The sequence below is a fragment of the Buteo buteo genome, chromosome 17 (assembly GCF_964188355.1).
Source record: "Buteo buteo chromosome 17, bButBut1.hap1.1, whole genome shotgun sequence".
NCBI classification, from domain to species: Eukaryota; Metazoa; Chordata; class Aves; order Accipitriformes; family Accipitridae; genus Buteo; species Buteo buteo.
The window spans coordinates 22858752-22873678 of NC_134187.1; the positions used below are offsets into that span (position 1 = coordinate 22858752).

General features: G+C 38.1%; 1 protein-coding gene across 1 annotated transcript in view; it reads left to right on the forward strand.

The window, feature by feature from the left end:
- Positions 1-14927, forward strand: part of DLGAP2 (DLG associated protein 2) — a 476721-nt gene that overhangs the window by 441268 nt on the left and 20526 nt on the right. The window contains exon 9 of the mRNA XM_075049241.1: positions 6955-7307. Coding sequence (XP_074905342.1) covers positions 6955-7307 — 353 coding nt within the window. The remainder of the gene's footprint in view (positions 1-6954; positions 7308-14927) is intronic.

Sequence of the window (14927 nt, forward strand, 5' to 3'; positions counted from 1 at the left end):
CTAAGATTCACTGGGGAGGGCTGAATGAGAAAAGGGAAGACGCAGGAAGATAGGTTAATAGCATAAGTATCTCTCTGATTGTGTTTGAGGGAAATCGATCCAAGATTCGATTAAAATAATTAACCTAATTTAAAACAAAATTCTGTCTTGAATTTCAAGCACAGTATAACTGTTTTTAATGACTATTTTTCAAGGTTTGAATATCGTTACAGTTCAAAAAACTGCTCTCATTACCTTACAAATGGAGAAAGCCCTCAGAAATGACAGGATCTTTCACTAGCAGAGCAGCAAGCAAAGGTGTGGACCTATCCAGGGAGCAGCAAAGAAAAGGGCTGGAGGAGCCCGGACTGTATGAGAATGTGATGTGTCTTCCTCACCTGCCCTACACTCATGTACAGCTGGTGTTTCAATTTAAGTGCAAAGTAGGTGTGTTTGAGAAGTACTTTGAAGGACTTGCATTTACATTCAGTTAGCACTGCCTATGGTCAGGTAATGGAGCAAAACATTTTTTTTTTTCTGTGCAGAGTCTGAGCACATACTACTCCAGTATTGAAAAGAAAAAGTAGACCCCAAATCACTGGTGTAGGTCTTTGAAGTGGCCACTGATGGCACACATCGAAAACGGCAGATTGGATCCAAACAGAGTAATTTACCTTAACCTTTTCCCCTCATTCTAGCTGATCACTTCTTCTTAATTGAGTAGCCAGAGGCTACACATGTCAAATCTAAGCATTTCTAAATCATCTTGTTATGAATGAACTTTAAAGGTATTACTGATCCAAGAAGGAAACCCCTTTCTAACATTTCAGAATTTTACTTTAGGAAAAGCCAGATTTGCTTTGTAAAAATTAAACTGGCCTGTTTGACACTACAGTCTCCTTTGAATTATGTTTGGCATTGAAGACCAGAGTATAATGGAAGCTGGCAAGAGGCATATATAAAAAGATGTGTCCAACAACCTGTCTTTTAAATAGGGACTTATATTCTTATTTTTGACATCCATGGCTTGCTAGAAAAATCATCAGAGTTCATTCTTTTTGTGGGAAATAAAGTCTTTTAGTGGCTGAGATTTTTTTTCTCAAAAGTCCTCTTTGATTTCTTAATGGTCTTTTAATGTCCATCATTCTTTGTTTTGAGAAGTAACTGTTATGCAACCATCCATACATTTTTATTTTAAGAGTAGCTCAGAGGTCCTGATGACCATGATGGAGCATAGTGAAGAGATTTCAGGGCATTTCAAGGACAGCCATGTTAGCTGGGACCGTAAAAACCCTTGGCTAGAACAGTTTTCATGATGGTCAAAAGACTATGCCAATAACTGAGTGCCCTTTTTATACAGGACTGGATTTAATTGTGGCCTTTCATTATGACAAGGTCTCTTTTTCCTCTTCTGAAATGGTTTCAGGGTTAGCATTCACCATCCCTGTGCAAAGCGGAAGATCTAGCGTCAGCGTGGGAGTGTGCACCGTGTTTCTCTCGGTCCTGTGGTCCCTCAGAGAACCCTGCCTGCCTGCAGCAACATGCCCCCGGGAGCTCTGCCTCCAGGGTAGCTCCTCGCTCCCTGCAGAGTCATTATCCTCCTTCTGAATAAACCTCCTTGCAAAACAGAAAATCCAGTTTACTCCTGCTGTGTGTCATAAGGGACAACCGTTGCCTTTAATTGATGGTGCTTCCATGTAAATTCATCATCCAGTTAACTTTGTGATCTCAGCCTAAGTAATGTTATTTTGACTAAGTGCTTACTGGGTATATTGATTTGTGAAAACCCCTCAGGTGACTCTATCTTGCAAATGGACCAACAGCAGTGATTTATTAAAAGGCTGCCTTTTGAAAGGTGTTCTGAATGTCACCTACAGCCACTGATATTCCATCAAATATATCACATCTCTCCTTCTGCCTTTTGTCTTGTGAATCTCTATGGACAACCTGAAGTTATACCTAAATTGAATTATTTTAATCATTTTATTTCTAGGACAAACTGTGTTGGCCCTGCAGTATGAGCAGAGTAACTGACATTTCTATGACTGTAGCAACAGTAACCTTAAGCGAGTTTAGTCAAATGCAGTGTAGATTAAGAGGGATATTCTTCCAGGCATCTCAATTAAATTAAAAAAAAAATCCTTTTAGTTATGCATTATCAGGAAACTTTCCTTGGATTTCTATTGTATGTGTTCAAACCATCAAATTGCCAGTTCTCCAGTGCTGGGATTGTCTTCCTGATTACTCTGCAGTATTTCCATAATGCCTGATTCTCTGGTTCTGACTGGTGCTTCCCAGCCAGGATCACAAAGCACATAAGAGAAATTAATGCGGTTTATGGAACAGGTCACTTGTAGCCACCTCTGGGCCAATTCAGCCCTGATAGGCCATCTTGTATACATGGGCATCATCTGGCAGTTAAGGTGTCAAATGTAAGTAATTCAAGTTAGGAGAAGATAACTGGAGCTGGCATAAATGGGCTCTGTAGTCTTTACATAAAGGCAATGACCCTTACAAAACCGAATTGATGTGTTACACTTTTTCCTACCCGAGTGACAAAGTAATGCATGTTATGCTGCACTGCTACCTGCTCCTTTCTCCTAAACAATTTATACCTGGTTTTCATCATTGTTTAGTCTAGCCCACTATGAAGCGCAGAACCATTTTGTCTTCTCTCCATTTCTTGAACAATGTCCTCCCTTAAAGGAAAATCCAGTGGAGCCGATTGCACATGTTTATGTTGAAGTGGGGCAAGTACCTGAACAGTTAATACTTTGATCCAAACGGAAGTCTGAAATACCCATACAGTTTAGGATTAGAACAGGTTTTTACCTTTTTTATAATATTTGGTTGATGATCGCAAGCTAACAGATGGAGAGAGACTGTATCTTATAAGCAGAAAAAAATATTTTTCCTGCTTTATTAAAAAAGGCAAAAAATAAATTCAGCTTTCTATATTAAGATAGCCTTTGGATACAACTGGAAGGAAAATTTTAGCTTCTTTTTCATAATTCCTTCTGTGTTTAATTTAAACATTAAAAAGATAGATTTACCACTTGTGCCATCTACTTTCTTTTTCTTTGCATTTAAGAGCAGCTATAGATTTTACAAGTTGATTAACAGCATGGCAGAAGGCTGTTGCTTTTACTTTGCTTGAGTCCCATTGCTCAGCAGCAGGGCTGGTGCAAGAAATAATCAGGAAAGCCTGGTACACTAAAACTACTCCAAAAACTGAAGAAATCAGAAATCTTTGATCATCTTCTGTGAGCCACACAAACAACAGAGGATTCTGCAGGATTGATGTTTTATAGGTCAAAACACAAAGCACATCTCTGATTCTGCTGAAGCCCACAACTTAAATCAGTCCAAAGTCGTACTGGATGGATACTTGGGCACCGCCCTTGGCCAGTGCTGGGTACCCAGCACCAGCCCTCCCCACTGGGATGGCAAAACCTACCTACCATAGCTCTGGAGTTTGTAGAATGATAGATCAAAAAATGGGGAAGGCATGAAGCAGCGCTGAGGAGGTTTTACATGCTTACTTTTTGCTAATAACCACTAAGGCCAATAAAATTTGTAAAGCAGCAAATGATGCAAAGCTGACAGGAGCTCCTGTCCATTAGCATAAGAAGGGGATCATAAATGAAATGGAAGTTCATTTTCTGTTAGAAAAAGGCAATGTTTCTTCCTGTATATAATATGTGGTATGTACAACTGCTAGGGCCTAGAATTAGACACAATTGATAGAAAAAGACATTACCGCTGATAACAGGAACATTCACAGATGTAATAATTAATGGAAAAATAATTTGAAAGTGACATAAAATTTCCTGGTTCAGACCTTAAGCCAATACTTATTTATCAGAGACCTAAGCATGAACAGTAAACTATGGATTACAGGGTTCCTTTTCTCATTTAACAAGCCCCTAATCTATTATGTAGTCATCTCTTAAGTCAACAACACATACCAAGTTTATCTAAGACAAGTCTTGGTCACATTATTCATCTAAGTTATCCCATTTACTTCACTAGAACCGCTTGAGTGATTAAAGCAAATAGAATTGGGTGGCAAGATTTGCCTCACAAATTCACGCCTCCATCCTCTTACCTGATTTTGTTACAGTCTCCAATTAGTCCCAGATTTCTGTGGCTCTGAAACTGTTGTTCCACATATGAACTCATTAAATGTGTAGAGATGGATTTTTTTATTCCCTGCTCAATATTTGATCTCTGTGACTGTAGCTTAGAAGTTAATCGGATTTCTTCCTGCCATATTTCACTGTATATATGTAGCCGGTTTCTCACGAACTTTCAGTCTTTCTCCTGTTTTCTTCTCCTTGTTGAACATCTGTGGGTTTTTTAATTCCTGTTCAGAGCTCATGATCAAATGCTTGCCAGCATACTGCAGTATGGTGGCTTTAAGACATGTCACTCCACCGAAACAATCAGACATTTCCAGAATAAAATATTCAATCCTAGGGAAAAAAAAAAAAGGCAAAAAAAAAAAAAAAGCAAGTGACTGTTTTGGTTTTGCCACAAGGAGAATTTTTCAGTTTTAGAAATGTAAATGAAGATTAAGTTAGCTATGAAGGGTTGCAACAGAAGTTTAACATTTATATTCATTAGACCGAGAACTGATCTGCTGCCTGAGTAGTAGGGATATACTTGCTTGTGATGTTTCATTATCACATTTACCATATGTTTCATTATCCACTGCTATTCTTTTGTGGGAAGGCAGACGGTAAAAAACAGTAAATTAGTTATAATGGTGATAACCTGTCTTATGTTACAGGTAAAAATAGCTTCCTGTTCTGGATTTCACTCACCCTGTTTTACCCCATTGTCTCTATTTCTAATGTCTTCCAGCACTTTGAACACTTGCACCTACATTTGCAGGGTGAAAGGTGGGGGAGCAGTATTATGGCAACTCCCTTAGTGGAAACATTCCCTGGAGCCACTGCTTGAGCTTATAAGACACTGTCTTAATTTCCAAGCTTTACAGCCTCTCCCTTCTTTCGTGAACTTTCCGTATTCCCTAAAGCATCTGAAAAATGTTGGGTTTTTCTTTCTTCTTAACTGCTAGTTACTAAACTGGCAGGAGATAAGATTGGCGATAAGACAACAAAACAGCACTTCAAAAAAAGCACACAGTCTCGGAATCTGAAGAGCATGTTTCCGCATGTTTCACTCTGTTAGAGCAATTTAGCTCAGAGCAAGACTCTCCTTAAATCTCTACCAAAATTGAGCGGCATCAGTAGTAATTCAAAATGTGCTTCAAATGAAGGTTTTTCACTTTCTAGCTCTGCCTCACTTTCTTTTATTTATGATCACCCTTTTATTTATGATTACCAAAAATCAAAATTTAACACTATTTTTTTCTCTGGGCTCACTTTTCCCATAGGCTAGCCTGGCACTACAGGCTCAGCAGTCCCAGGTATAAGCAAGTTCCTAAACTGGTCTCTTCTCTCCAGAGAGCTGCAACATAACCTCATATCAAAAAGCACAATGGGAGAGGCCCTCTTTCTGACTTCATTGCTCATCAGCCCATATTTGTATAATGGGAAGAGGAACTCTTGTAGGATCCTTTTTGGACTCAAGTAACCCCAATTCCAAGGTTTCCTGAGTCACTGTTGCAATGTCCAATGCATTTAACAACACCACAAAAAGGCAAACCATTCTCCTGGTCTTTGCATGTATGCATTATGCTATTTCTGCATTATTGATATGGCAAAACACAATAATTTTCTTTATCTTCCTGCAACTATGCAAGAAATTAATTGGACTTGATTTTCCTGTACAGGAGTACGGAAAGCTATATTATGATGCATTTTTGTATCAGTTGCTAATTTTATGAATTATGATGATATGTGCTTTGGGGAAAAAAACAATTCCATAACAGAAATGCTCTTATTAGTACCTAAAAAGTATAGTGGGCTTAGACAATTAGAAAATTCAGCTGTGTGATATTAATGGCTAAATATCTATCTCTATGAAATCTCTAAAATTTTGTAAGGAAGCAGTATGGGCACAATTCTGCATCTGTAGAGCTTTCTTGGGTGTTTTACTCAGCCTTTTGCTGCAAGACAGAATCTATGTTAAACCAGCCTCAGACCTGCTCTGTTCATCAGACCAAAACTCTTAGTTCTGCTTATATATATCCAGTTCTCCCAGTGTTTTAGACCCATTTTTACATTTATATTTCCATATTCTCTGCATTTAAGTACATCCTCCTTCAATGCGTGTTCTAAGGATTTAAGGTTTACTGCAGGATAATAGATAAAAAGTCAGTGCTTTTGGTATTACTTGTAGTTTTTGCTTGTTGTCCAAGTATCTAGTAGCTTTGCATATATTATAACAGTTTTTGAGTGCCTGGAATTTCCTTTTATTCACTGTATTGTGGATATTTTAAAACATATGCTTCTTGTGTAAGTAGCCAGTCTTGCCTAATTCCAGCCAGTACAACCTGGAAGTATTTTTAAAAGTTAACGTGTGGCATACTGTAAAGTAGAAGTTTCTGAATAATATTTTGTTCCAGTATATTGATGCTACTTTCTTAATACACTGAGAGCCCACAGTTCAGATGATAACAAGAGGGAAAAAAAAAAATCTTCCTTTATTTCTCTTATCAGCTTTACCCCATGTGGAAACAACCTCAGAAGCCCCAGTGTGTACCTACCCAGCACAAGTCTTAACACACACAAATCCTCACTAACCCTCTTTCATCTTCACCGTAATCTGGGACTCCAATTTCCACCCCTTCCTTCCTGCTTGAAACAAAATGTTGCTGTGGATACCCATCTGACTCTGAGAGACACTTTCAGCTAATAGTGAGGTTCACAAAGAGCGCTATGTTGCACCATCTTCATTAGCATAATCTTAATGTTAAGGTGATTTCTGTTGTGAAGTTGCCATCAGATTAATCTTGATTTCTCTTTTTCTTTTTTTTTTCCTCTTTTTTTTTAATTCTTTCCATAGCTGTAACTTACACCAGTTACAAAAAAACACCACCACCGGTACCCCCTCGTACCACTTCCAAGCCGCTGATCTCAGTCACAGCACAGAGCAGCACAGAATCCACCCAGGACGCATATCACGACAGCCGGACTCAGAGAATTTCCCCGTGGCCGCAGGACGGGCGAGGGATGTACAACTCCACCGACAGTTTGGACAGTAACAAGGCCATGAATCTCGCCTTGGAAACCGCGGCTGCGCAACGCCACGCGTCCGAGAGCCAGAGCACCTCGATACGAACCAGCGACAAGGCCATTTTAGTGACAAAAGCAGAGGAGTTTCTTAAGAGTCGACGTTCCTCTATAGGGATCCAGGTAGCCTATCATTAACATCTGCTCTGTGATGAATTGCTTGCCGCCTTTCTGTAAATAGCATAGAATGAGTCATTCAGCTTCACTGGCTCTAATAATCTAACAAACAACCCCTGGCTGCTTAGCGTTAATTGTAATTCACATCATGGCAACGTGGCTGTGCAGAAAAGTCTCCGGCTAATATGCTGTACCTGGAAGAAAATGAATGAATAAATCTCTAGGGAGGTTCCCTGTCATTAACACTTGATATGAAAATTATACTGCAGAGCTACAGGTGAACAGCATGTTCATCTCCTTCCCTCCATGAATTCACAGTCCTTTTTATAGAATTACACCAGCTTTAAAATGCTTGACTATTTTTTCCATTATCTTTCTCTTTTGACCTTGGAAAATGTGTAATGCTGCTGGATCTTCAAGTCATTCAACCTAAAAAAGCCCCCCCCCCACCCTTATTTTTAGTTGTGCTGGGAAGAAAGTACCAAGGAAGAGAAAGAAATGTGCTGGTGTAGATACAGCATAATTATAGATGGCGAGTAATGAAATAACATTAATAAGCACAGACTTTGAGCATTCCTCCATTTTTCCACAAAAAAATGGAATGTTTATTTTGCCTGACAAAATGTCTGTCAGGCTGTGGAAACCTCAGTTACGTTGTGTTGTTTCAGGTGGATGAAATAAGACAATTCCAAATGCAAATTCTGAACTCTATTCCTTCTACTAAATGGGAAGCTCTAGACATAGCAATGGCCATTTGTTTAAATCTCTAGGAAATACCAAGTACTAATAAAAATCGGAAAGTTGAACTTGCAAAGAATGCAAAGCCCTTTGAGACACAGGAGTAGAGGAAAATTTAGGCTTCTGTTCTGCTGTTACTTAGACACACATATAATTTTTAAGTATGTGAATATTCCCTTTTACATCACTAGGTTCACTTCTGTTCTTAAAAAATCTCTCCTCTGGCCAGACCAACTATAGAGGAAATGCCATGTATTTTGGCATAGTTACAGGTATCGTGGAGACAGCAACATAGAGCTTGAGAAGGTAATAGTCCATGTAACAAAGCCTAGTGAGTGACTATTCATCTACTAGGAAGTGTATTATTTTCTTTTAAAAATAGTAATTCTATTTCCATTAATTTCAAAATACAATCAGAGAAAAGTATTCGTGTTAAGCATGTCACAGCTACTGATTTAACTTCGCTGTTTAACATCTTAGCGTGGTATAATTTTGCTGTTCCACAACGTATTAGACTAATGGGAAGGCATAGGCTTTGCCAGCAAGCTGCTTGTCCATTTCTCGACATAAAAGTATTTGCTTCTGCTTCTTTAGATGCAGAAGAGTAGAATGTAATTTAACAGCAATGGTAAAATATTCAGATGGCTACTTTTCAAATGTTTTACAAAGTAATTAGTGTATCCTAAATTGTTCAGAGAAGGGGCTTAGCAGATAACGGTGGAAAGCTCAAAGGAGCAGCAAGTTATTTTTGGCACCTTTTAGCCCCTAACCTGAAAGTTACTCTTCAGAAAGGAATAGTATCTAGTGTTGTTCTTATCTCTTCTTTACAGCAGCTGTGCACAGTGGTATTTAACAATGTTAGTGTCTTGCTTCAGTCAGTCCTGGTATTTCAGCAATTAATTCTGAAACTTTGATTACATCACTTGATCCTGTTTCTTACCGCAGGTGATGACCAGTACTTTTCACTGGGGTCTGACCCTTCTTGGTATCTGGTGTGTTTAATAATATGTGTTTATAATCCACAAAAACATCTGTGCAATGATTTCCATGGAGGCAGCAGATCTTCTGTAGCAACTTGTCATGTGATGCTTGGCCCATAATAGTGGTCCTCAAGTGTACACACTGAAAAAGGCAAATACTGTTTGCAACAGCAGGTCTTGGAAGGATGAGCTGTTTGTTATCTTTTGAGAAGTACAAACTGCTTGGTTGTACCATTTGGCATTAGATAAGGTTGAAACTGCAAAAATTACCCTCAACACAGTATCCTGAGAGCACATTTTAGTTGTTCGCGGTTTTTTCTGCAAGAAGTTTCAAACTTCACCTTTGTGTGAAAAATACCTTCCTGCAGCATTTCTAAGCTGAAATGGATTTTCTTGTATTTCTGTTGCCAGGTTTATAAGGAATAAAAACAGAGGGTGGAATATTCTTATTGCAAACTACATAAATAGTAATTTATGCCCCCAAAATACAGTCGAAGTATTTAATTTCTTTTAGACTTCTGCATCAAAGCACCTTAGAAAAGGATGGGTTTTATTTGCATATTTCCTTGATTGACTAAATGACTTGTTTTCTCATTAGCATGCCATGCCAGGGTAATGCATTGAATTTGCATTTATTTGCATTAATTAATTTGCTATCAGGATGGTTAATTTGTGCATTTTTTTAATGTTTCATTCCTTTAACACATTGGCGTGAGAATGCTTGCCAACAGAGCTTCATACAGGAGCAGAGAGGCACAAAGATAAAGAATGACCAGCGATGCTTCTGCATGTGGAACTAGCGTGGACCCAGCCTAGGGCTCCCATGTCTTTGAGTATACTTGATTTGTGTAGCGTACATGTAAAGAACAGAAGTCCTTTTTAAAAGTCCTGGCGTACCAGGCACGTGCCATAGGATTGGTATTCTCATGCACGGGGAGCCTGAGCTCTTAGGGGAGCATCGGACTTACTATGAAGAGCAGTAGCACCCTGTCTGCAGGGACAGAGAACAGCACAGATATGGTAACCCAGCTCACGGTATGTTAGCCCTGTCCCAGATGGGAATTTTGAACAAAAAAAGCTTCAGAAACAAAGCTTTTCCAGAAAATAGCTGTTGGGTGGGTTGGGTTTTTTCACTGTCATATTTAAATCAAAAGGAATATTGTCAGATGTATCAGTAGGCACTGGAAAAAATGTTGATTCCTAAATTCAAACAAATTGCAAAATACTGATTCTGAGATTAAAAATTTAGTCAGCATTCATAAGAATATATATATATATATATAAAAGAATAAAAGGTCAGTAATACAGTAATGTAGCTACTAAGCTATAGTCTTCATGTCTGTCTTCTATCATGACAGAAGAAGACTAATCAAAGTATTTGGATTAAAATGGAGGGTAGAGATTGTCTAGAGTAACACAACCACTAAGTCAAGAACAAGGTTATTGCTAATATATTTTCAGGGATCTTCCTTGCTCTTTTACACACCCTTGTATATATGTGAATGATTAACATTCAAAAACTGCTCTAGTTGTAAATCATTTTGTATTAAAAGCATTTGGATTGTAAAATACATGAGAAAAGATGTCAAGAAGTTGCTCCTTATTTATTTCAAGTATTTCAAAACATGCAGTCCTTTGTTTCCTCTCTATTTACAAGACATCAAGGCATCTCAAAATGAACAGAAACCCCAGAATTAGAAGAGATGGAAACAAATGTTGTAAGTGTGGAGCCTGATTCATGAGAGTATTTTTGGAGAAGAGCACTAATTGTAGCGTAGAGAATGGACTCTGTCATCTTCATTTATTGTCAGGAGAACATGCTTCAAAATATCTTGTGGGTTTTTTTAATCTCCAGAATCTTCATTAAACAAATAGTTCCTATAAATCGAAAGCTGTATTCAGGAGGATTAGTGCAATAACTCACCTGCTTAATTTTTTGTGTCAAAAGGGGATCTTCTGCATAATATTTATATATATATTTAATTAAACTATTTACATTGTATTGTAAAAACTTTGTTCAAGAAACGCTGCAGTCTCAAACTGGAATTTCCCTTTAAGGCAAAGCATTTTGTACCCACATGGCATACTCTACTTGGATGAACATTTACATTTTCTTTGTATAGTTTAGGTTATACCATCCTTGTCAGTGCTCTACTTCAGTGTATACATAGCAATCAAAAGAAATATTCGCAGTCATTACACTGGTCTTTGGATCATAAGTGATCCAAAGTTTTAGAGGTAAGCATTGTTCATTCTCCTCTTAAAATCACTGTCGGACTTGGCTTTTGTGAGAGAAGTGTGTGAAGTCCTTGGCCTACAGAAGTCAGTGAAAGTTTTGATAACGCTTCCATGGTACAGAGGCTATAACCTGGCCTTTAGAGTTGAGAGACAGAGAAAGAGAGATGAATCAGAATTCAAGGCTTAGCTGGTTAGCAGAGTTCCCAGCCAGTGCTTGCATTTTGACCTCCTCACTTGTCAAAAAGCTTAGCAGCTGGAATTGTAGTTAAAACAAAGCTATGGTTCTTTTAAAGCTATCTAATTTTTACTCTTTTCACAAATTACTCTTGCTCCTTTTCTTAACTGCCATCTAACATAATGAACCATTCCAAGTGGGGAAGACACAGATTGCTGCCTTCCAGAATATTTGTTGGTTCAGAACAATTTGACACCACATTAAATGCACCAAAAAAGTTATGAGCAACCACTGCTGTGTGCATTATTTTGGTGTTGCTATCTCACGTTAGCTTGACATGAATCCTGTTTCTAAACTCTGGCATGCATTTTTAGCAAAAAGTGCTTTCTTAAAAGACCAGCAGAAGTTTTCAACCCATGGTAGGATATTCCTGTGGTAATTAGCACTTAGTGTGCCACATAACGTATTTGAGTAGTCCAGATGTTCTGTAGGGAAGTAGTGGAGTAACAAGATGGAGCCCTGTGGTGAGGCACAAAAAATCATTCAAGCATGAAAGTGTAGGTTTAGTTTGGTGGGTTTCTAAAAATTATTTTGAAAGAGTATATGGGTTTTGGCTGATAAAATATTCCATCAGATAAGGAAAGCAGTAGCAGTTAGTACTGTAGTTTTATTTGAAGTATTTTTCCTACTTTGAAGTCACTGCATACAAGTGAGATCTCCCTGTACCTAAGAATGGTTATCTGCATTCACAATTACATGTACTTGATCTAGTCTCAAATGTAGTGTTTTCTTCCCTTTTTTACTTGTTATCACTGAGAAGCCTATGCAAGAGAGGAAAGGTGAATTATTTCCCTTCCTGTGCATCATCAGAGAGATTATTAAATTCTAATTATAGAACAAATCGGTTCCAGCAGTTAAAACCCATTGAGGGCAGTGAAGTTGCATGGGGAGAGATAATGTGGCCTGAAGGACTCTTATTACTGATGCTTACGAGAAAGAAGCGAAAGACACCAGGTTAAAATCTGTTTTCCTATGCATTGAATATATTAACTTCAAGCCTCCCTTAGAGACAGTATGCATAGAACCTTAGACTGGAATTTTTAGGACACTACAACATTATGTTGCAGTGCTTATGTTTAAGAGCAGAATAATACTTTAATACAAAAATAAAGGTTGCTTTTAAATGGTTAAAATTATCAGCTAAAAAAGCTTAGTAAATACTTGGAAGGAATAATTTAGTTCATGCATCCTTTTCTAGAATGAGTGCCTATAAACAAACCAAGATTGATTATAACAAGCAAGTTATTTGCAATAGTGATTTGCATTTATTCAAATAATTTTGTATAAGTACAATTTACTTGTGGATCATTAATTACCAAGTCAATGCCAGTATCTGATATTTATTTTTCAAATTTTGAGCTGGATTGGTCAGCAGTGACTGATCACAGAGAGGATTCATAGTATTGTCTGCTCCTTGTATTGGCAGCAAAAAATGTGGAGGGGAGTGTTATGCCTTTGTGAAAGGTAAGACAAATAAGAAATAATCTCAAAATGCACCATTACATTTGGTATTAACATTATAAGCCTTATAGGCATACTATAAGCCCATAAAACAACATTTTTCATGGCAAAAAGTGCTAAATTTTTAAAGAAGTTTTAGTTCTTTGTTTGCAAGGAGAGGGGACGATGACCTGCTATATTAGATCTACTCCGCTTCTTTCTTCTGCTTTTGGTCAGTGTCTGGCTATTTTTTTTGTTTCCTCTTCTGTGTGAGACTCTCTTATAACCAGATAGACATATAATTTGTCATATAATTTTGCTTTACTGAGATTGTGGGCCAATTTGCAAATATTAAGGCTTTTAGAAGTCATGCAAGTATTAAAACAATAATGAATCATGGAAAATAACAACAGATTTATTAAGACTTATTTAAGCTTCAGGAGCCACACAATCAAACTGAACATATTACTTTTTCTCCTCTGCTCATTTGAATCTAGCCTGGCCAATCTGATTAAATCCAAAGAGTTTCCTGCTGTCTTCTGGCAGGAGTCTTTATAGTACCTGTCATTCAGAAATGCAATTTATTTGTTCATTTGTTTCTTTGTGAGTGCAAATCATTTTGTTATTTCCCACTTTTAGTTGTGTTGTCATTTGCCTCCATTTTCCAGATCTATTTTTTTGTTGGTTGTTACAATATTTGCAATCCTAGATTGCACACACACACACAAAAAAATGGCATTCTCCTGCTGTTAAAAGGCACAGTGAGGAAATGAAAGCATTAAAATATGAAGGCAATCATCAGGTCATTTAGTCAGTGTCAGCCTTGGCAAGCTGGAGGGAAGGATAATTTGGCAAGACTTTATATTTAGAGGTAACTAATGTCATTTTTATTTTGATACCTGGGCCATCATTTTCCTGATAATTTTGTTTTGAATAAAATTTTAGAGCAAATTACTTCATTTATGCCTGCATTTATTGCATATTGGATAAATTATTCAGGATATACTTCTAGGTGAAATACCAATAAGAAAGCACTTGAAAGCAGGTAGATGAAAGACTTCTTCTTGATGTGTTGCATCAGTTGAAAGATACCAGCCCATCCAAAATATAAAAGGGAAATCTAACTCCACATGTGAGAAACAGTTCAGAAGAAGACATGCTGTCTGTGACTAAACCAAACAATGTAGTTGGCAAAAACAGATATGCTTTTGATACGCAATATGGAAGAAAAGCGTGTGTTGCCAGTCTGCCTGCTTTGTTCCAAGAACATTAATTGGCCAAACTGATGTTCTCTGTAGGGACCTTTCCTTTTTTATAGCTTTAGACCATCATGTTTCCAACAGTCCTATGTGTGAGCTGCTGAGACATCCTCATGGAAGGCAAAAATCTCTTCTCTGTCCATTGACCGTTGCTCACCTCCACAGTGTTACTAGCTGCATGTTAGCCCAGCAAGTATGATACCATTGACCTTCCTTAGGCTATTCCCATGTCTAGCAATCTGGCCTCCACTTCATCCCCCAGGACTCATTCAGTAGGTTCCAAGGAGGATAGGATGTAGAAATGGCCATCCTAAGGATATCACTCTATGAGAGAAGTGCGGTGCTTTAGAAGGAACCAAAGGCAAAGACTGATACATGGGAAGATGTCAGCTTCGCTTCTTTTGTCTGGCTTCGGCTCAGGTCTGGTCTGGCACACAATGTCCTGTCCCTCCACGCTGAGCCATGTGAGTGAGCAGAAGGCCCTGATGAATCCTGTGTTCTCATCTTCTCAGCTTCATCAGCCTGGCCATGCACAAACCTCTTTGTCCTTGTCAAACCTTCAGGCTTGTAATGCTGTGGAGCCAATGCCTGCATCACTGACACCATCATCTGCAGCTGCAGTTCATCTGAACAAGTTCAAGGATCTTGATCAACAATCCCACAGGTGAAAGTAATGATGTTGCTCCTTTCCTTGGACCCAGTCCAATAGAATTGTAGAACACAATAGAATCACAGAATT